A 21,089-nucleotide genomic window follows, 5' to 3' on the forward strand; every position below is an offset into this window, starting at 1 on the left:
AAGTTTCCATGTTCTTGCTCATAGTGAGGTGTGCTACATATTCTACATATTTGCACTTGGTGGGAACTTCCTCTTTCAGATAGGTCCCACATATATTGGGCAAAACGTTACATACTGCTGGGCTGGAGGCAGGAAATCATATTTTGTAGAAACATTGTAAATATGAGATATTACTAAAATCTTTAAAAAATCTCGATAGGCACAAGAATTTAACCTGCCAAAAGGCAGAAAATGACACTCGCTGCTGAACAGCCAACGACTGTGTCGGTTTTGTGGGTCTCCATAGTCCACATTAAATTCCATGATCTACCATCATCTCCAGTTTGACAGATACTAGTAGCATACAAGTGATCAGTTGATGGTGCAACAAAATTGCGAGACCTGCTTTCACATGAGGGCCAAGTTACCGAAGCACTTGCAATCTTCACAATTGCAAGGTGCACACCTCCAGACACTAGTTAAAAATTGCTGCCACACAGAAAAAAAAAAAAGGTACTCTGCAACTAACTAAAGCCTACTTTTTTAAAACTATGGTGTAGCAAGTCCCTAAGGGCATCAGGAACTGAAATTGGGTGCAGCACTTGCCAATTGCCCATGACATTGATGTGGCAAGGAAAGTTGGATGCAGGGGCATTTTATGGTTGTACGTATTTTGACAACCTACCGGTCATATTTTGTAATGGAACTTGCACTAGAATTGGCACATACATGAAGCAGTGTACAGCAATTTACTTTTTCCTTACCCTGTAAATTTTTTTTGAAGGCTTTAGTAATTATTTATTGAATAGATAATCATGATTATTATAACAAGCTATATACTAAAGGAAAGTAGAATGGTATGGTATGATGAACTTTATTATGTCTTGAAGATGAAGAAAGGCGTTTTCTAAAGATAAACATTTTGTTTGGTAACCAACTTAGGTGTGGGGACAGCATTTAACGTAGCCATCAAGCCCCGTCCACTTTTAGATGAAAAAGGGGCATACCTTCTGTTCTAGTCGTTTTTCAAGACTATTGATGGTCATTGTAGCCTTCTTGAGTTGACCTTTCAGAACAGTGATGTCTGCTTCAAAGTTCCGTTTCGTATTTTCCACTTCTTTGTTGGCACTGGAAGAAAAAAAAGGAAGCAGGGCAAAGGAAAGACAATTTAAAGGGTCACCAAAGGGGAATATCAAGTTAAGAGGAAGCTTTAGCTCGGGCCCAACTCCAACGCGGCCTATTCAAATACATGTAAAAACGCAAAAACGTTTTTCTGAGATAACCCCTGGACCGATTTTGATGAAATTTGTTGCATTTGAGAGAGTAGGATAAATTCTAGTGACTGTTGGAAGCAGAATTTTGATTTAGGGCTTGAATTTCGTTACAAAGATTTTCAAAAATTCTGAAGTTTGAAAAAAAATAGAAGCATGAAGTTTACAAACTAATAGCTCTGCATCAAGAACAGATATCGCGGAAATTTGTTACATTGTTTACGAGGGTTCTGCAAAAGTTGTAATTACATATTATTACATTTTTTGAGGTTCATGTGTAACATATCAATTTTGTCCGCTTTAGATGTGCTATCAGATACAATTCACAGAATTGCGATATCATTTTTTCTTGTTGAGTTACAGAGTTGTAAACATGATAGTTTCGTTTTCTGAAAATGTGCAATTTTTGTCAATTTTTTATAAAATATTGACGGCCTAACTCAAAAATTCGAAACCAACAGTCACTAGATTTTAAGTTTTTCTTTTAAATGCAGCAAATCTAGTCAAATTTAGTGCAGTGGTTGCCGAGAAAAACGAATTCTCCTTTTACATGTATTTAGATAGGAGCACCCGAGCTAAATCTTCCTCTTAAGCTGTATTAGTAAATTAGGTTTCTGCAATAGCAGCACAGCCATTCTTACTGCTAAAGGAGGCTTCGAAAGCAAGAAAAGGCAGGCCGGTGGCAACACCGCCTTGAAGTTCCTACACCAGCTTGCCTGGACATCCTAGTTTGACAGCGTTGGCTGTATGTTAGCTAAGTGTTTAATGGTAAAGAATGAATAAATTATATGCTAGAGGAACCAAATGAACGAATATCTTTATTTACAACAGATTGGGGGAGACAGGAAAGAAAAGCTGCAAGTGCAGCTTGAAAAAAAAACAGCCTGCCCCCTATGATCACAAGACATGGGCAGCGCAGAGCTGCTGCATGTTTTTAACAATACAAAAATACAGTTTTGCAAGAATAGATGAGAAGCACTAAGTGGGACCCACTTAGCAATTAGCACTTAGAATCTTTCCTGCTTCAAAATGGTGCAATTACAAGAACATACTTCGAAATCATTGACGTCGCACTGACGCATCAACAGGAACTTACGCTTTCATCTCTCCCCGTTTCCACAAAATAAAGATGGTTTTGAAATACTCTAGACGCCTCAAGTAGCTTAACTCTTTCCCTAGTGTGTCCATTGGGCATCGTTAGCCAACTATTGACGGTTTCAAATGCCACTTTCAAGACTTTTCGCGCTGCTCATGGAGACACTGCACTATCAGACATGAAGAACCATATTTTGTTTTCTAAGCAGTTTGCTTTTTTCCTGCCAGACGGTGATTTTTGAAAGCGCTCCCAAATTCTTGCTATCATCAAAGTAGAAAACAAAAATGCCTGCCCACTATCGATGGTTTGAAACATCGCTTTCGAGACCTGCGCTGCTCATGGACACACTGCACCATCGGACATGAAGGAGGAGAACTATAGTTTTGTGTTCTAAGCAGTTTGCTTATTTCCCACCAGGCGGAACTTTTTGAACACTCTCCAAAGTTTCGCGATTGTCAAAGGAGAAAGAAAGAACTCAGTGCCTTCCAATATGAAGAAGGATGACCAGCAAAGCTGTGTATGTGGGCCCCCACCTCTGCTGCAGGTGCACCCGGCAAGGCACTATCTTCATGATTGGCCCACGTATGGGGAGTGCTTAACGTGTGCTTCACCTCCACCGCGGGTCAGGCCAGTATTGCACTATCTTCGGTATCAGCCCACATATGGGGAGTGCTTAACGCATGCTCCACCTCACCCCGCAGGTCGGCCCGGCATTGCATTATCTTCGGGATCGACCCCCGTATGGGGAGTGCTTAACGCCTGCTTCACCTCCACTGAGGGTCGGCCCGGCACGGGATCGGCCCACGTATGTGGAGTGGTTAACGCCTGCTCTACTTCTGCCGCCGGTCAGCCCAGCATTGCACTATCTTCGGGATCGGCCTCCGTATGGGGAGTGCTTAACGCCTGCTTCACCTCCGCTGAGGGTAGGCCCGGCTTTGTACTATCTCCGGGATCAGCCCACATATGGGGAGTTTATTGCTTACCGCGCCAATGACACGAAAATTTTGTTGGACGGTACAGATATACAGCTTTACTGTAAAAATGGCCGCCTCAAGAAGCAGTGTGCACACTCCGAAAATCGCAGATCTTGCATTCTGCTACATTTATGGCTGATTTTATCTATGGATTTAGCAGTGAGTGTGAGGATGCTGCCTTTTTGTTGGACTTTAACTGCGATGACACAAACCGATGACACAGCGATGACACAGCGATGACACAAACCAGCCTGGTACATCAGCAGCCGCAGCCTGGCAAGCCCAACTGTAGTGCTTGCCGTTAAATTTTTGTAGTTGGACATGCTTCTCCTTCCTGCCACTTGCTGGCGGGTCTAAGCAGCCTCCACAGAGCACGGGTCACGCTCCCGCATGTTCTCTTTCATAAAGGACCACCCTGTACATTACATTTGCTTTACATTACGTGTGTTATACCACTGAAGCTAGAAATCAAGTACCGGTCTGTCTCCTGTGACCATGCTCTCAAAAGAAAGTAGTGCGCCAAACTTCTTCCTTGTCCTGTGTTCCTACACTAATCCAACAAATAACACATGCTGCCTATTATTCAGTGTTGGCCAAAGACATTTAGCCATTAGCCCAAAACTCCATACTTAATACCAAAACTCTACAAGAAAAAAATTTTTCTATCGTGTGTTACCTGTAGGCACACTCATCCATAAGGGTTAATGTCCAGAAGGTGCAAAATAATGGACAGTTTTAGTTTAGGGTTTGCAATTGAATGTAAAAGCATCACGTACGTAAAGAAATAGCGTCGTCCTTACTGCGCATGCTCGGAACGGTATTGGGTTTCTGCGGTTTACACGCGCTATGATAACACGTTATTTGGAGAGCTTAACGTCCGAAACATTTACGGACGCTAAGAAATAGCATTGTCGAACATGGGGGCACCCATGGCTCCCGCTTCAGTGTGAATTCTCGTGATGGCTACGCTCTCACTTGCGTTGATCGCCAGTAACTATTGTAATGAGCTTTCGCTTTTTCTAAACTCACCTGAAAGGATAGTTATGAACGCATAGCACGTACATTTTCCAAGATAGTTCGGTGATTCTGGCCCCCCTACGCCTAACGAGACGCGTCCACGTTGCAACAGCAGGATGGTTGCTAATGGACAGTCTTGGTTTGGATACGTTTGGCACGAGGCACCAGACGGCGCCCTGTTTTATAACATTTTTTCTTTACGTTTGTGTTTCCATAAGGTAAACTAAAAGACCTGACAGGACACGCACATTAACGTTCCACAAAGGTGCTTACGTTTAACGTATGTAAGGAGACAAACGCTATCCTGAAACTGTCTAATGGTGTAGTGAAGGGCTGCAGAATAATTTTTATCACCTGAAGTTCTTTGATGTGAACCCAAGGCAGCTACACGAACGTTTTTGCATTCTGCCCCCATTGGAATATGGCCGCTATTGCAGTCAGCTACGGAAGGCTATACAATTTATTACAGCATCTACAAAGAAGTACCCACCCTTCGATGCTTTCCTCTGTTTTGGTTTTGATCATGTGAACCATGTGGCAGTTCTTCTCCAGGGCCTCATTTGCCTCAGTTAACTGCTGTTTTAGGAGAGCTTCATTCTGCACACAAAATAAATACAAACCGAATTAGCATCAACCACAAGAACAAGCAGTGCACAACTAATCTGAACTGGAATCAACATACAAGTGCAGTAAACAATTTTGAAATGTATGTTTCCTTAGAGTAGACTCCTTTCAATATAGACTGTTTAGTTCCCAATCATTTTTGTTAAGCTCTTAAAACTTCTGGCAAAATAGCTATCCACAGTCTCTTCAGGTTCATAAGGAAAGTCTGCTGAGGCCATGTGCAATGATGGGCTTAAGCCATAGGCTGACCCTGCACACTGGCCAAGGCCTAATTGAACGAGACCAATGCTCAACACAGTTTTAGTCTGGGCACATTCGGCACTGCCTGCTTAATACCTCTCGCCATATACAATGCCACAACACCTCCACACAGGCTTAGTCTCCAAAGAAAACATATAGCCATGCTTAGCTGCAAAGAATACTTGTGCACACACTCATCTAAGGCTGGACAGCTGAGCAGTGTGTTCTCTACATATGATGTACAAAGGCGGTAAAATACAAAAGGACAATTGGGAAATTATACTTATAAAACAATTGATCAAGCAATGTGAAGAATAAATATGCATGCCACTACAATACACTTGATTTCATAGATTTCCCTTTTCACACTGCAGAAGCAGCTTCACAGGGAAGGTTAGTGCATGTGAACACAAAGTTTGCTCACACGAAGAAACTGGAAACATTTCTGTAGGTGTTGACAGAGCATGAATTCATACATGCAGCTAGCTGACCATAGTCTCTAAAATGTTATCCCCAACCTTACCTAGCCTCCCAGTAGGTAATTATGGGGTTTTACGTGCCAAATCCACTTTCTGATTATGAGGCACGCCGTAGTGGAGGACTCCGGAAATTTCGACCACCTGGGGTTCTTTAAAGTGCACCTAAATCTAAATAAACGGGTGTTTTCGCCCCCATCAAAATGCGGCCAACGTGGCCGGGATTCGATCCCGCGACCTCATGCTCTCTCAGTAGGTAAAGGAAATAGGTTTTTGTCAACAGACGAGTCCCCACTATGACAATTTGTAGCACATGGTAACGCAAATTATGACATCCACGGTGGTTTTCTTGCCCAAATGAGTTCCACAAGCAACCCTCTACAGAACAGCATGGTTAACCGAGAATCAATATGCAGCAGCTTACAACTGCACATACAAAAATTACTTGAGAATGAAGCACCAGGATGACAGTAAGCTTAGGTCAGCAAAGCTTTCAGAGAGCCCACAATATACCTCCACACACTATTCCTGTACAATGAAAGTACTACGCACATAAAACCCACATTATGGGCCTCTCCCAGTCAGTTTGCTGTACGATAGAAAATAATCCATGCCAACGACCCCACAACAGTTGTCAACTTCTAAAGGAAAAATTATCTGGGTAAATGTGACCTATTCGGGGATGGAAGCGGCGAAGCAATTTTTGGAACAGCTCCTGAAGCAGCAAATTTGGCAATTTAGAGCAGGTTTGGAGCACGAATTGTTTATTATGCAGCAGTAGATATGCATTTTGGAGCAGCATTGCAAAGCTCAACATGAGTGAAGTAGAGGCATATAAAGAACAGATGTTCTTTGACTTTGCAAAATACTATTATGGTACAGAAAATCAGTTTTGCGGAAGGCAACAAAGTGGAGGAAGGTTCATGAGGAAAAAATTCCCATCCACACGATTGTAGCCACGAAGCTACAAAAGAAACCCATAAGGGCTTCTCAGAAACCATTATTAAGTTACACAATGGATGTACCCAAATAGATGTGGCCAAGAAAATAACTGAGGGCTCTGCGAGAGCTGCGCACACTGTATGTTGATAGTCTTTCGTTAATGCTATCGTGTTTTTCTTTTCATTGTGCACAAGCAACTCATTAAGTTTAATTATCTAACATCTATTACATATTTGATAAAGTGCCAATGAAAAGGTTGTGGAGAACGTCGAGAAATGACAAACATGAGTGCATAAAGCAACCGATAGGTTTTATGTGGTCTTTTTCTGGGAAAAAAAAAGTGAACAAAAAAATTTCAAGTGACAACGCGTCCCCGTACCAATATTATCAGCAGTCTTAGACGCTTAAGTTCTCTAGTGCGTTGTGTACATTACACATGTGCGAACCAGGGGCACGGTCTTGTAATGGCTATGAAAGCAAACCATTACAAGACTGCTCTATTTCGCATTAGATAAGGACTGAATATGCATGCAAAAAGCTGCTGATGCGCCAAGAGCGCAGCCACTCCTTCAGAGCTCCCAAATTTGACGAGGTTTCCGTAAAGATTGCGGAGATGCTCGATTCTCACGAGTCTCTAATGTTTTCTCCGCATGGCTCTTGCATCTCCTGCTATCCGGCTAGCCTGTGTAGCTGGACACTGCCAGTGGTCAGTGTAGTTGCAAATTAGTACGAAAGATGGCGAAGGTGTTGCGCTGCTAACGCCACCCAACAGCAAGGTTACTCTGGCACACACTAGAGTATGCTGTTCCTCCTTGGATTTTGGGTCGGCAGAGCGGGCGAACTTGAAGTGGCTATCTACACACTTCCTGCCGGACCGTTGGGCGAGGCTTTGGAGCAAGGCACCGGGATGGACAAACTTGATCTGTTAGAATGCGCCTCCGTATGCATGACTGTACATGTGAACCATCAGGTATTGGAGTCCACCATGAGGCCAAACATATTCACTCAATATCCTGTTGGTTGTGATATGACTAGCTGGCATTGGTGTATCAAAGGTGCAACAAATGCCCAAGAGCATGTTTGAGACCCCATAAGATTTTATGCAATCTGGCACGTCGAACCATTGTTAGAATCACAGCATATATATATTTTTAAATATTGCGTTTCATTTTCATTAGGAAAAAGGTCCACATGAACCCTAGGTTGCTTTAACCCCACAAAGCCGGAACACCAGTTCACATCAAAGCAAATTAAAATAACTTGTTACCATTTATTTCTGGTCACGGATAGTATATCTATATGAAGAAAACAGGTAAATAATCGATCAAAATCTAATTGGGAAATATTTTCATGAACGATCCACAACTGAAAACTCCCTCCAGCATACAAAAAAAGCTAGTATGGGCTCTAACACTGGGTTTTCAGCACTTCCATCAGTCTTTAGCCATGAAACTCAGCCTACGAAAAATGATAAGTTGGGCTTTGTGGGGTTAAATCCAGTTGTCGGTCATTGCTCAACGTCCTCCACAGCTTTTTCACTGACTTATGATCGATTAGGTGAGTTTATAAACTTAGCTAATTAAACATATTCGTGCACAATGAAGAACTAAGTGACAATCATTTTTAAATGCTTTAAACAATTTAAAAATGCTTCATTAAATTTGTTTTGAAGTGTGCAACAGCGGTTGCTGAAGTTCAGTGCAAGGACACATGGAGGACACACACTGCACTTTGCAGCTGGTCGTTCACCGCTGCGTGCTGTCTGATCTGCCTGCGCTACAAACAATTGTGACAGATTGTACAGAGATTCCACAGCTACCTCAATTCTTCGCAAGAAAAGTAGGAAGATACCTATAAAGAAAGGTAAGACAGGGAGACAATCTCTCTAATGCTATTCAATGCGTGTTTGGAAGAAGTATTCAAGCTGTTAAACTGGGAATGCTTAGCGGTAAGAATCGACGGCGAATATCTCAGCAACCTTCGGTTTGCCGATGACATTGTTCTAATTCAGAGAGAGTGTAAAAGTGGGGTTGAAGATTAATAAGCAGAAGACAAAGATAATGAAGAATACCGGGCAAGGGAACAAGAGTTCAGGACAGCCAATCCGCCTCTAGAGGCTGTGAAGGAGTATGTTTACCTAGGTCAACTAATCCCACGGAACCCTGATCATGAGTAGGAAATTCATAGAATAAAAATAGGTTGGATCGCATAGAGCAGACATTGCCAGCTCCTGACTGGAAGCTTACCATTATCCTTGAAAAGGAACACAATCAGTGCATTTTACCAGAGCTGACATATGGGGCAGAGACTTGGAGACTGACAAAGAAGCTTGAGAACAAGTTAAGGACCACGTAAAGAGCGATGTAATGAATACCAGACATAACGTTAAGGGACAGAAAGAGCGGTTTGGATCCGAGAGCAAACAGCTATAGCCGATATTCTAATGGACACTTAAGAAAAAAATGGAGCTGGGCAGGTCATGTAATGCGCAGGTGTGATAACTGTTGGACCCTTAGGGTTACAGAATGGGTACCAAGAGAAGGGAAACGAAGTCGAGGACGGCAGAAGACTAGGTGGCGCGATGAAATTAGGAAATTCGTGGGAGCTAGCTGGAATCGGTTGGCGCAGGACAGTCTTCGTCCTGCAGTGGACATTCGGTAGACTGATGATGATGATAACCAATTACAAGCAGATCTATCAACAAGCCCATATAGCTATCCTGATCGCATATGCAGTAATTGGAATTCGGTTCGAACAAAGTCATGTCAGCGCAGAGACCCTTGTGATACCCATACTTTATGTGTGACGTGTTATATTGCTTGTCATTGTGCATAAATATTTCCTGCTCCTAGCCATATCCTTCCTTGCACCAAACTTGGCAGCAAGCACCAGCCCGAAAGCTCAACTCTGCCTTTGAAGGAAGCCGCAAATGATTTGTGCGATCACTGAATGTACAATGGTCTCTTGTTGTGAACTTCAATCTTGGCACTACTCTTGTTTGTCCAACATGGCTGCATGTGCTGTAATTATGTATAGAAGTCCTCTCTGAATATTTTGAAAGGCGTAAAAGCCGACACTACAAAATTTTAGAAGTGCAGCTCTTGCGCAGCCGTTCCTGTGGCGAGCATCGGCATCCCTTGTAACTGAGCGAACACGCACAGCGAAAGATGACAGTGAACGCGGCGCGCATCTGGGGATGAAAAAAGCGGTGAGAGCAAAGAGGTGTGAGGAGGAAAGCGGAGAGGAGGGTATGGCAAAAGGGTGACAAGGAAAGCAGAGTGCCGGCAGCGACCAGACATGTGGCAAGCGCAGAAATGAAGCGCTGGTGTGGGCTCCGGACCCACTGCGCAGGCGCTACTGCTGCCGCTAAAGAATGCGCTTCACACAAGTCATGTGTTCCTGTATTCACGTTTTCTTTCTAACAATGAGTGACGCAACCACTGGAAATGCTTCGTCTGCTGCTGCTGCTAAACGAGCTGCCCGAGCAGAGGCTCAGCACCGCCACCAAGAGTACGCTGTTGTTCAGAATCAAATTCTTTGCCACAATATATTGCGAATCCAAGACACCTAAACAGCTGCACTCAAAGTTTGCGTTAGGTAGTATCGTAATCGTTAGTGAATACGTATGTGTAGCAAATTTTGGTTATGCACTGAAAGTTGGTACGTATCCTCTAGAGAGCGTTCTGCCGCAAAAACTTTTCAGATCGGCCAAGATCAAAATATTTCAGTGCCGCGAACCCATGATTTCAGGCGGCAAGCTCCACTGCCAAGCGACACACTTTCTCACTCGCCCCATCTAACCTCCGCAAACAAAATTCCTTCCCTGCATTCTCCCATACTAGACCTTGAGGATTGTGTGATGCATACGTCATGGGCCCCGCCTTACTTTTTTCTTTTTTTTCTTGAGGCGCTGTGCACTTTCGTTGATGGCGTTGTGTGCAAGCTGTTCCGATTTTTGTCTCCTTTTTGCACAGTGCACGATTTTGTTCGCTGTACGCAAGGACGCATGACTAGCGGAATAATTCAGTGCTACACAAATACTGAGGCAGAGCAAGTGGATCGCAAAACATGATCACGCGCTGGAACACAGTAGATAATGGCATAGTTTCGGTCCTTTCGCACATGACTGCATGACTGCGAGAACAAGAAGACGAAGCGTAAGTACATCTCTCTTGCTTCGCTGCGAAGTAAAAGAAAAAACATGCAGACATTCCGTTTGTGTGTTTTACTATTTCTCTAAACTTCAATTTGTCAATTCAAGCAACAGATTACACAAATAACAGATGTTGCTTTCAATAATTCTTGAAGTCACAAGTCGCCACTTGCGACGTCACACTGAGGACACAGGTACATGGGTGAAGGGACACGAGTACGTCACCATCAGACTTGGAGCGCGGTCGCCGCGAGGGAAAGGGAAAACGGCATTCAGATTGAAATTTTAGACCTTTCAGTGGCGTGCAGTGATGCAATTCTTTGCAAACACGATCATTAGCGTGCATTGTCAGGGTGTCTACTACGTTGACATTTCCAAATTCCCCGAGTTTTCCAGGTTTTCCCCGAGTGCCACTGCAAAATTCCCTGCGTGACCCAGAAATTTGTTTTATGTAAAAATGGGCTGACACCATGTTGCCCAATGCTGTCACGCTCTAGCAAGCATATTAAAAAAAAAAAAGACAATCTAGTTTTAATAGTAAGGAGCAGCATTTATTTTGCTCCAAAAGAAAACAGAAGGCAGGTGTTAGTAGAACGCACAGCGAATAAAATATTTTTAAAAAATATGGTAAAACCAATTGCAAATTGAGTCGCGCATTCTCAAATAAGAATAAAAAGGAAATGCATACAGAAGCAACTACTTTTAAATAGGAGCTGTTTCTATCAACCTATCACAAGCTCATTGATATGAGGCCTGAACTTTGCAACAAGTGAGATTATCTCTCAGCAGCTTGAAAGACAACCTCAACCGTCCTGACATACTGTCAGCTCGCGTACATCGCCTCATTGCTGCGATTCACTGCTTTTAAGTGTTTATTTGGTTTGGATGATGGTCACCTGCATCTTGGCGTCAGCCACCACTGTTTTTTGTGCGCAAGCTCCTTGGAAGAAGCGATGGCACGCTTCCTTTCCCGTTCATTCCTCAATGCGATGGTCCTTTGTGTTCCCATCCTCCTTCCACCACGCGTTTGCCCCATGGACCATTTGAAGCATCCTCTTGGTCAGTTGTACAGACAACGTCCGATTTATCGAACGCCCTAGGGGCCGCGAAAACATCTGAAAAATCGGGTAGTTTGAAAAAACGTGCGCACGTCTTTTATTGCCCTTATGGGTTTAAATCGCCAAAAGCACATCCGAAAAAGTTCTGAAGGCCTGCCAGTACACTTATTAGGCATATCGGTGCTATTACTTTGACAGGAGATGACGGGTGCATGCGTGTATAATTAGGGAATACATAATGTGTTCAAGAGAACAGATTGGTAGGCTAGTTGGTACTACGTAACTAGCGCTGCGTCTTCGTTTCCTTCTCTTGTTCTCGTGTTTTTTTTTTGCGCTATGTCTCAACATAATGTGTCCCGTAAGAATGGCCTCTTACCCCACTTGGTATGCTTCACCGCAATACATTTAGTATGCTTCACCTCATCACAGAATTGTACTAGCAAAACTAACTTTAGGAAACCGGCTTCAGACACGCATTGTGCTTTCCGAGCGACGAAGCCATGGAATCACGATGACCATAAAGGCGAGGTCGGTGCCATTGCTGACAGCGGCAATTCTTTCAACGAAAAACACGGCACCGAACGGCAAGAAGCTTAATAGCGAACGTCGAAGTAGCTAGGCCTAGCGTTGTGGCGGTGGTGGCTACGGTTGCTATCGGATCTGCGTGCAAGAGCGCCGGTTCGAGGCAGCAAGGCAATCAAAACGGCAGCGGTGGTGGCTTTGATTAATGCCGTTTCGGACCTTTGGTGATGGCGAAAAGTCCAGATAATCACACGGCTAAGGGTTCTTGCGTCCAAAATTTCAGATACATTTTCAGAGACGTTCTACGGGGTACGTGGTGGTGCCGCAAAGCCGTCCAAATTATCGGGCATCCGGAAAGTCGGCCGTTGACTGGCAACTCCTCCAGCCGATGACTAATTTTTCCTGATAGAAGCACACATTGCCCGAGTTTTCCCTGAGTATTTCCAGACTAGTCAAAATTCCTGAAAATTCCCAGTTTTCCCGGTTGGTAGACACCCTGATTGTATGCTCAGCACTTGTCAGCTCAAAATGGCCAAACCTGGTGAGGGGCTTTTTAAGATATAGACAAGTATGCTATAGCGTAGACTAAACACACTTGAGTGGTTGAGTGGCCGGCTGTGGAATGCAACGGCATCTGTAGCTGCCACCTAGAGTTAACTGCTAGGTTTCACGTATGTTTCTCCTATAGCCCATGGACATGGCAAGTGGCATGATCATGCGTGGTCTCATTGCAGTGTTGGCCTGTGCTTTTTTTGCAATAGATGGTGGTCAATACGGCCGGATTGCAATTCTGTCTGTACATGTATATAACATTTTTGTGCATCTTATGTGCATGTGTTGTATCATGTTGCGAGTGTTGTACTTGCAGTGATGTAAGCATTTTTTTTAAATACATTGCACCACAGTCACTTATTCAACTTTATGTTGAAATGCACAAAATGTGGCCACCCAGTAATGGTGAAGATAGCCAGCAGCATAGGCAAAAAATATGGTGCAGATCCAATGCACTGGTCGGAATCAACATAAATGAAGGTTTTATGCAACAATCAATTAAATTCCGTAAAACTGCAATGTGTACAATTGCCTTTATTTTCAGCCGATGTAACATGGACTCCTATGCAACGTTTGTTTATGGACCACATAGGTCACAACATTAATGTCATGTAATGTACACAGCTCAGTGAACTCGCTCAGACTTGGACCAACCCGTGAAGCCAAGTTAGTGCAAGCCTGGCTGAGTAGAATTTTGGTGGACATGAGTGGGAGCAAGCTCAGCTGAGTAGAATTTTGGACACAAGTCGGAGCAAGCTTGCACAATAATTAGTTTCACTGTTCAAGGCCACTTGACACCACTTTTATAGACAAAAAAGCCTATAAACGTTGTGTTGGGTGACGAATGCCAATTCCCAAAACGAACTGCAATATAGCTCTCGCGAATCTTGGCACAATTTCGATAAAAAATCGCAACGATTGCTCCGACCAACTGGTTGGTTGCAGCCACAAGGAGGGGGGGGGGACAACTGATTTCCGTCGCATGCGACCAAAAACATACTTCCGGTGTTATAAAAATCGCATCATGTGAAACCAGCTTAAAACCGAAATTTTGCACCCTTAGCTTGCATTTTGCAGTGGCAAAAGTCAGATATTTTGGTGGGTGTAGTCATGTGGAAAGTAGTGTAACTGGAGTCGAAATCTGATTGAGGCTGCTATAGGATATTTGGAGCCTAGCAGTTTCACGAAGTGAGCAAGCGGGTCATTTGTCAGCACGCCGCGTCCCGGCAGCCAGATATGGTGCACACGTATTTTGGAACACTGGCCATTAATCAACTCTGATTTACCAGATTTACCAGTACAAGCGAGTGCTAAATTGCATAACGAAACTGTTGAGCTACATTCATTCAGCTGAGAGCGTGGCTTTCCTTCCCGACTGCCACATATAAAGGAGCACCAGTTGAAATCAGCTAGCTCGCATCGTACACGAACACAAAATATAAAAATCATTTTATGCAATACAGTGCATTATGAATTTGATTTCCACACAGCTAGCTTACAATGCGCCACCAAACACACTACTAAGACACTGACGTTGAAATGGATTGCTTAGGCTTGGTTTCCAGGGCTAAACGGTAACCAAAGCATGGCTACGGCTGTGGGGTTTTCACTGAACATGTACATCCTGAATAATTTGTTAACTTCATTCAAAATTAGTGTTTTGGCGCAGGTTGGCACACCTCGATCATTTGGCATACGATAGTTCAATAGGTACAGCATTTCCATAGCTGTATATTTTTCATCACTTCGGTAATCTGTCTGAGCATTCTGTTAAGGTAACCATTAAATGTTCTACAATAGAAGAAAAGAAAAAGGTAAAATAAATGGCATGTTGCTAATTAACAAAATAGTAACATAAAAGAAAACACTGCTTTGAACAAATCAGATTACAAAGAAGGCGAAGAAACAGTACCTCCTTCATAACAGAGATGACTTGCTTGGCTTTCTCATAACGACGATGGAAGTCGGCAAAAGTCATTTCCATATTTTGCAGATCTTCTGCAAGCTGCAAAGCAATGGTCAAGTCTTTAGAGCTCCTCCATAATTTTATGCGAACATAAGGCACGTGAAAGTTCACAAAATTTCAATTGCTATATCGCCATTTCACAAGCAACAATCCTAGTAGAAAGTTGCAACTTTCATAGCGTTAGCAACTATATGGACTCTCCAGGCGCATTTTTGCCACCGTCGTGATGTTCCGCATGAAGTCCAAGGGTGATAACACTGTCACCAAGCACCATATGTGCAAATAAAAGCGTGCGAGGGTGAGCTGACGACTGTGGCCATATGCCGAGCACAGCCGGACTAGGCGCAGGAAAGAACTGAGCAGTGACTCCGATGGTGGGCTTGACAACAACAACCTTTATTTCATGCCAGCAGCCTACATATAACGACCCCGCTTAAGATGAACTTTCGCTTAAAATGAATGAGAGCCGTGTGACCATCAAAAAATACATTATTTCAATGGCATAATATTGCATGTATAACGAACGTCTTTGAGCCCTGCCGATCGGTTACAACAAATGGACGGCGTTAACCCGCCGCCGCAATGCGAAATAACGATGACCTCCAACCCCTTTGCGCAAGCGGTCTATTTTCCCAAGCCTCCTCAGAGGCTAACTATCCACTTCGTGCCCCTCTACCCTCTCCCCGCCATCACGCACTGCCCACGAGTGTGGGTGAGTGGCTTTCAAGATCACCCACCCGCCTGTCCTCGCAACTCCGCTCCCCTCTCCTCACTCTTTCTTGCAACTCCCTCGCTGTCTTGATGAGTGTGCTACGGCGCCGGCTAAAGTTCTGAAGTTTTGTTTCTGGCCGTTACCGCGAGGCAGGCCTCTCCACACTCATCTCCATGCTCCCTCGCTTTGTTTTAGTCAGGCCCAAGTTTAATTCAGGATAGCGGACGGGAATGCCGTGCCTGCAACAGTCACGAAACGAAAAGCGCTGAACATTTAACAAAGCAAGCAATTTTGAAGGAAGTGTCTCGAGGTGCTGAAAACAGTGTGTTGGTGAAGAGAACAATGTGTCTAAATCAACCATCTCGAAGATTCTAAAGAACAAGGAAAAGATCACCAGCTCTGCTGCCGACTCAACGAACAGAAAGAATTTTTCGGACACTCCTTGAGCCAACTCGATCGAGAGCACCATGCACCGACTCTGCCCGGTGCATGGTTCAATTTGTTGAACGCCATTTTTGTTTTAACGGAGCCTTGCAGTAGCCCGAAGTGGTGCTACTGCAAATTCCCGCTCATCATCATCATCATTTCTGCCACGACCTACTGAACTCCTGACCTGCACAGATCTCCCTCCTTCAGCACGCCTGGTCTAGTTCACCCCTTTTGCCGCTAGGGAAAGAACGTACTAGCAGAGTGGCGCTAGTTATAACCTGTTCGCTGTCGTCTGCTTCTGAAATCTGTTCAGCGCTTGTTCAGCGATCTGTTCAGCGCTTGTTCAGCGATCTGTTCAGCTTTCTTTAATTGGTTACAGATAGCCTAATGTCGTAGATGACATTAGGATTTACTGCTGTGTGCCGTACGTAGTGAAAGGCAGATGATCCAGTAAAAGTAGAGTAAAAGTATTCACGAGGAAGTCCTCCGCCGCACATGTGCAATAGGTTGATCGATTCTGTTTCAAGGAAAGGTGAGCATATCTTGTTTTTATTGTCATTGGATGTCTAGCTCAGTAGAAAGCTTGGCAAAAGCTATTGCAAGAGCTTTAATACGCGCTGCTCTGCAGGCCTTATATCGTGTCACGGAACTCTTTTCAAACTGCAAAGCTAGCTTTTCTGCGTGGTACGGCGGCTGCATAACGGTGGTACTTAAGATACGTACGCAGTGAAGCTGTGTGTGTAATTCACTTTTTGAACGCACGACGCATTCACGGACAACTTTTAAGAGTTAAAATTAGTGCTAATCGTTCTCTCGTCGAACGTTACGGTGGTTTTAAGTTTCTAAAGAGCGCAGAAGCGAAATTTACATGTACAATGAAACTGTTGTGTACGTTGCGAACTCTATGCACAATGTAATTTATAATAATCTGCTTGAAAAAGGCAATAGGAACGGCTATTTAATGCTATTTTAGAGAGCAGCGGACTACACGCAACAACATTTTTTAGGGTCGGGCAGTCAACTTTTGGAGCCAAATGACCGATCAAAGCCTTGCGACATCACTGTCACTGTGTTAGCAAAAATTAACTAGACAAGCCAGTTCGTCACAACCACGACCGGCTTTATTACTCGCGACCTGCTCACTACGCCGGCTCCTATGGCGGCGCCTGTCCGCGTAAATATCACGTGACTGTTCAGGAGGGACGGCGCGCCGCAGCAGGGGGCGCCACAAGCTACCCTCATTTCAGCAATGCCCGCCGTACGCTTCTGTTAGCTTCAGTACGCTTGCGTTACCATGTAGCCGGTAGGCCGAGTTAAACCGCATCGTTTAAGCACGCACCGCAGAGATGTGTTAATATTCATCAGATGCAATAATCGCGGACAGCTTTCTGTATACAGCGGTAGTTAAGAGCGCGAGCTGTCAGCTAACGCGCCTAATCTGGCTCATGAGCACGCGAGAACAGCGCAGAAGCAAGCGTCTCGATCGCGCTCGTAGCAATTCCCCTGCATAGCCACAAAAAGCTGTACCCGACTAAAGGCTGATAGCGCTAATATTTTTCTTTCTCAGCGCAGCAGTTTTGCAGCTAAAACAAGCTCAAAGAGCGGTTGTAGTGGTGGGCGCGGCTCTGCATGGTGCTACTCAAGCGGCGCTTTTTTTTTTTTATTTGCGCGCAGAGCTGCACAACCTGAACACGATTGCTTCTGCTCTGTAGCTAGCAGCATCCCAGGGCGAAGCCGTGCTACTTTCCACCAATTTACGACAAAAAGCGCGCTATGCACACTTACTCGTTTTCAGGAGCATTCACCCGATTGTTAATCATTTCAAGACGCACTCTAGATGAAAAATGAATAAAACCAGACTAGAAAAGCTTGTTTGCCAGACACAATAGCCGGTCGTGGCCAGATTTATTTCAGGTCAGCCAGATTCTTACACTTTTAGGAGCGTTCGTGATTTCGGTTTGGCATTAATTAATTTTCATTTGGCGTGCTCTTCTGTGAGATCAGAGGAAAAATTGGACAAAAATGGCCTCATAAACTTGTGGACAATCAGCTTTAGCTGGGCCAGTGGCGTAGCTAGGTCGTCTGGCACCCGGGGCCCATAAGTCTTCTGTCACTCCCCCCCGGCTATAGTCGGGGAAGGCGAGGATATCAAGTTCCGGGTGTCTTCAGTCGTATATGACCCCCCCCCCCTCTGGCACCTTGCACCCGGGGCCCACGGCCCCACGGCCCCCCGGCCCCCCTTGTTGCTACGCCACTGAGCTGGGCCCTTCTGTGAGGCTCTGTGGTGTCCTTCAAGCAAACAAACAACGGATTCTTTATAAGTGACGGCAGCACTAGGTCTGCAAACTGGCAGTAGTAGTAGACTGAGAGGCTGGTGCCCTCAAATTAATGAGACAGCCCTCACATGTGATACCCTTCGCTGTGCGCCCGCTCGATTTGCAGAGCGGAACGCAGCAATACACCATCGCGGGCGATGATTTTTACGGCCTACGAAATGTAAAGGCTCTCAGCAGTAATTGCGTTCTTGGCACGTATGCGGGCAGCAATCAGAACAGCCGGAAACACGGTGTTCAGACAAGCACAAAAACAACGAAGAAGCCGCCACTGCTACCGCTACGCCAGCCCGCACTCGGCGTGGGGGTAAGTTCTGGCGCCACGAAGAGCAGCGGCGGTCGGGCGAACTAAGAATGAACTAAACAAGCAGTAAAAAATCGGTGGCTACGAAGGCGGCGCCGGTGAACAGGTCGCGAAGTAATAAAGCCGGTCGTGGTCACAACGCAACAGCTGCCGTACTAATGACAATGCAGCACAGCCGCCTACCGCGTAGCAGACGAACAGGTTATAAAAGCGCCACCTACGGCCGTCGGTTGAACGAAAGTGGGTGCAAGCTGCTCCCATAGAAGCCGGACATCTGTGCAGGTCTAGAGTTCCAGTAGGTCGCGGTTTCTGCCTGGTTCGATAGAGTGGCTCTACAGCAGTTCCAGTTTCAGCTTAGTAAGCCATGTCAAGACAATGCAGCAGCTGATTTGTTTCTTTGCGCACGACGCTGCGAGTAGGCCACGTTTTTCGTTTGTGCGACAGGTGTCGGCATGGTGGTGTTTGCTTTGTGTGCTATGTCGAGGTTCCGGTGATCCAATGCAGCAACGGAAACATCGCGTCAAGTGTCTAATGGCGCCAACAGTGCACGCGCAGACTGCGCTGCGGAATGCCGGCATGCGGGTGCCGGGAGGCCTAAGATTTGTCGCCTTTCGATGTGCTCCCTATTGATGCGGAAAATGTTCTGCCGAGACCTGCGCAGTGGTTGCATTGCAATTCCCGACACCGCCTCATTTGACAGTTTCACAGGTGCTGACAGTGCTGTACTGACATGCGCAGAACCTGACGACGGCAAGATCATTCGTCAGGGTTCTGCTGCACTGCCGGACGACGACTCTGAGTGGGAAGATGACGCACCATGTGCTACGCTGCCGTCGCATGCGGTATGACCACAGCCGTGCACAAGCAGTGACTGTGCTTTCAGCCGCCATACGACCCTCTCCAAGATTCAGGCTTATCCGATTGCACGTAACCGGAACAGCGTGCAACGGCACATTCGCGATTTCTTCAAGCCTACTGCCGAGCCTGAATAAGCGCGTGGAAATAAAGGATTTCATTTTTTTTTTCTTAATCTGCTTTTTCAACACCTGTTTATTCGGACGTTTCCGCAGTCCCCGTGAGGTCCGAATAAACGGGCGGCGACTGTAGTCATGAAATTTTGTACCAATATAACCAATGACTATAGTCGCCATAAACAATTTGTCACACAGTGAACCTATGACTACAGTCCTATTGCATCTAGTTGCGATTCCCGACACTAGATGGCCCCAGTTGTCAATGTTGGGGCATTTGTGTCTCGCCTTTCATTATACAGTCACGGACTGATTTTTCGGACTCCAAAAATTTGGACATGCTCGATTATTCAGTCTGCTTCACGGCACCGATTCTCGCCTTAGACCACTATGTATAACAACTGCCTAAAGTTCGGACACCTTGCAACCTCTCGTCTGATTTTTCGGACACTCCTTGAGCCAACTCGATCGAGAGCACCATGCACCGACTGACCGGTGTATGGTTCGACTTGCTGAACACCATTTTTGTTTTGAACGGAGCCTCCTTGTTGTCCCACGAAGTGGCGCTACTGCAAATCCCTGCTCATCATCAGCATTTCTGCCTGGTTCGTGGCTACAGCAGTTCCGGTCTCAGCTTAGTAAGCCATGCCAAGACAATCCAGCAGCCTGTTTGTTTCTTTCTTCGTGCACGACGCTGTGAGTAGGCCACGTTTTTCGTTTGTGCGACTGGTGCCGGCGTGACAGCGTGGCGATGTTTGCTTTGTGTGCTGTGTCGAGGTTGCGGTGATCCAACGCGGCATACGGAAAGATCGCGTCAAGTGTCTAATGGCGCCGACAGTGCCCGCGCAGACTGCGCTGGGAAATGCCGGCAAGTGGGAGCCGGGAGACATAGGATTGGTCACCTTCCGATGTGCTACCTACTGACGCCGAAAATGTTTTGCCGAGACCTGCACAGTGGCTGCATTGTGATTCTGGACATCGTCTCGTTTGACAGTTTCACAGGTGCTGACACTGCTGTACAGACATGTGCAGAACTCGACGATGGCAAGATTCGTCAGGTTTCTGCTGCACCGCCGGACGATGACTCCGAGTTGAAAGATGACGCACCATGTGCTATGCTGCCGTCATATGTGGAGCGTGTACAAGCAGTGACTGCTTTCAGCCACCTATAGTGACCGTATGACCCTCTCCAAGATTCAGGCTTATCTGATTGCATGTAAACGGAACAGCGTGCAACGGCGCATTCACAATTTCTGCAAGCCTACACCGAGACTGAATAAGTGCGTGGAAATAAAAGATCTTTTTTTCTTAATCTGCTTTTTTGGACACCTGGGACCTGTTTATTTGGGCATTTCCGCACTCCCTGTGAGGTCCGAATCAATGGTCGGTGACTGTATTGCAGCCTCTGACATCCTCGCATAAAGCATGGTTGCCTCCTTGAAGCGAGGCAATGAAAGCGCACGTAAAAGA

General features: G+C 45.4%; 1 protein-coding gene across 3 annotated transcripts in view; it reads right to left on the reverse strand.

Moving 5' to 3' along the window:
• Positions 1-21,089, reverse strand: part of LOC139054138 (transforming acidic coiled-coil-containing protein 3-like) — an 84,472-nt gene that overhangs the window by 6,931 nt on the left and 56,452 nt on the right. For all 3 annotated transcript variants that reach the window (XM_070530740.1, XM_070530741.1, XM_070530742.1), the window contains 3 exons: positions 14,817-14,909; positions 4,828-4,934; positions 987-1,107 (listed from right to left, as the gene is read on the reverse strand). In XM_070530740.1, the coding sequence (XP_070386841.1) occupies positions 987-1,107; positions 4,828-4,934; positions 14,817-14,909 (321 nt within the window). The remainder of the gene's footprint in view (positions 1-986; positions 1,108-4,827; positions 4,935-14,816; positions 14,910-21,089) is intronic.

The sequence above is a fragment of the Dermacentor albipictus genome, chromosome 1 (assembly GCF_038994185.2).
Source record: "Dermacentor albipictus isolate Rhodes 1998 colony chromosome 1, USDA_Dalb.pri_finalv2, whole genome shotgun sequence".
NCBI lineage: Eukaryota > Metazoa > Arthropoda > Arachnida > Ixodida > Ixodidae > Dermacentor > Dermacentor albipictus.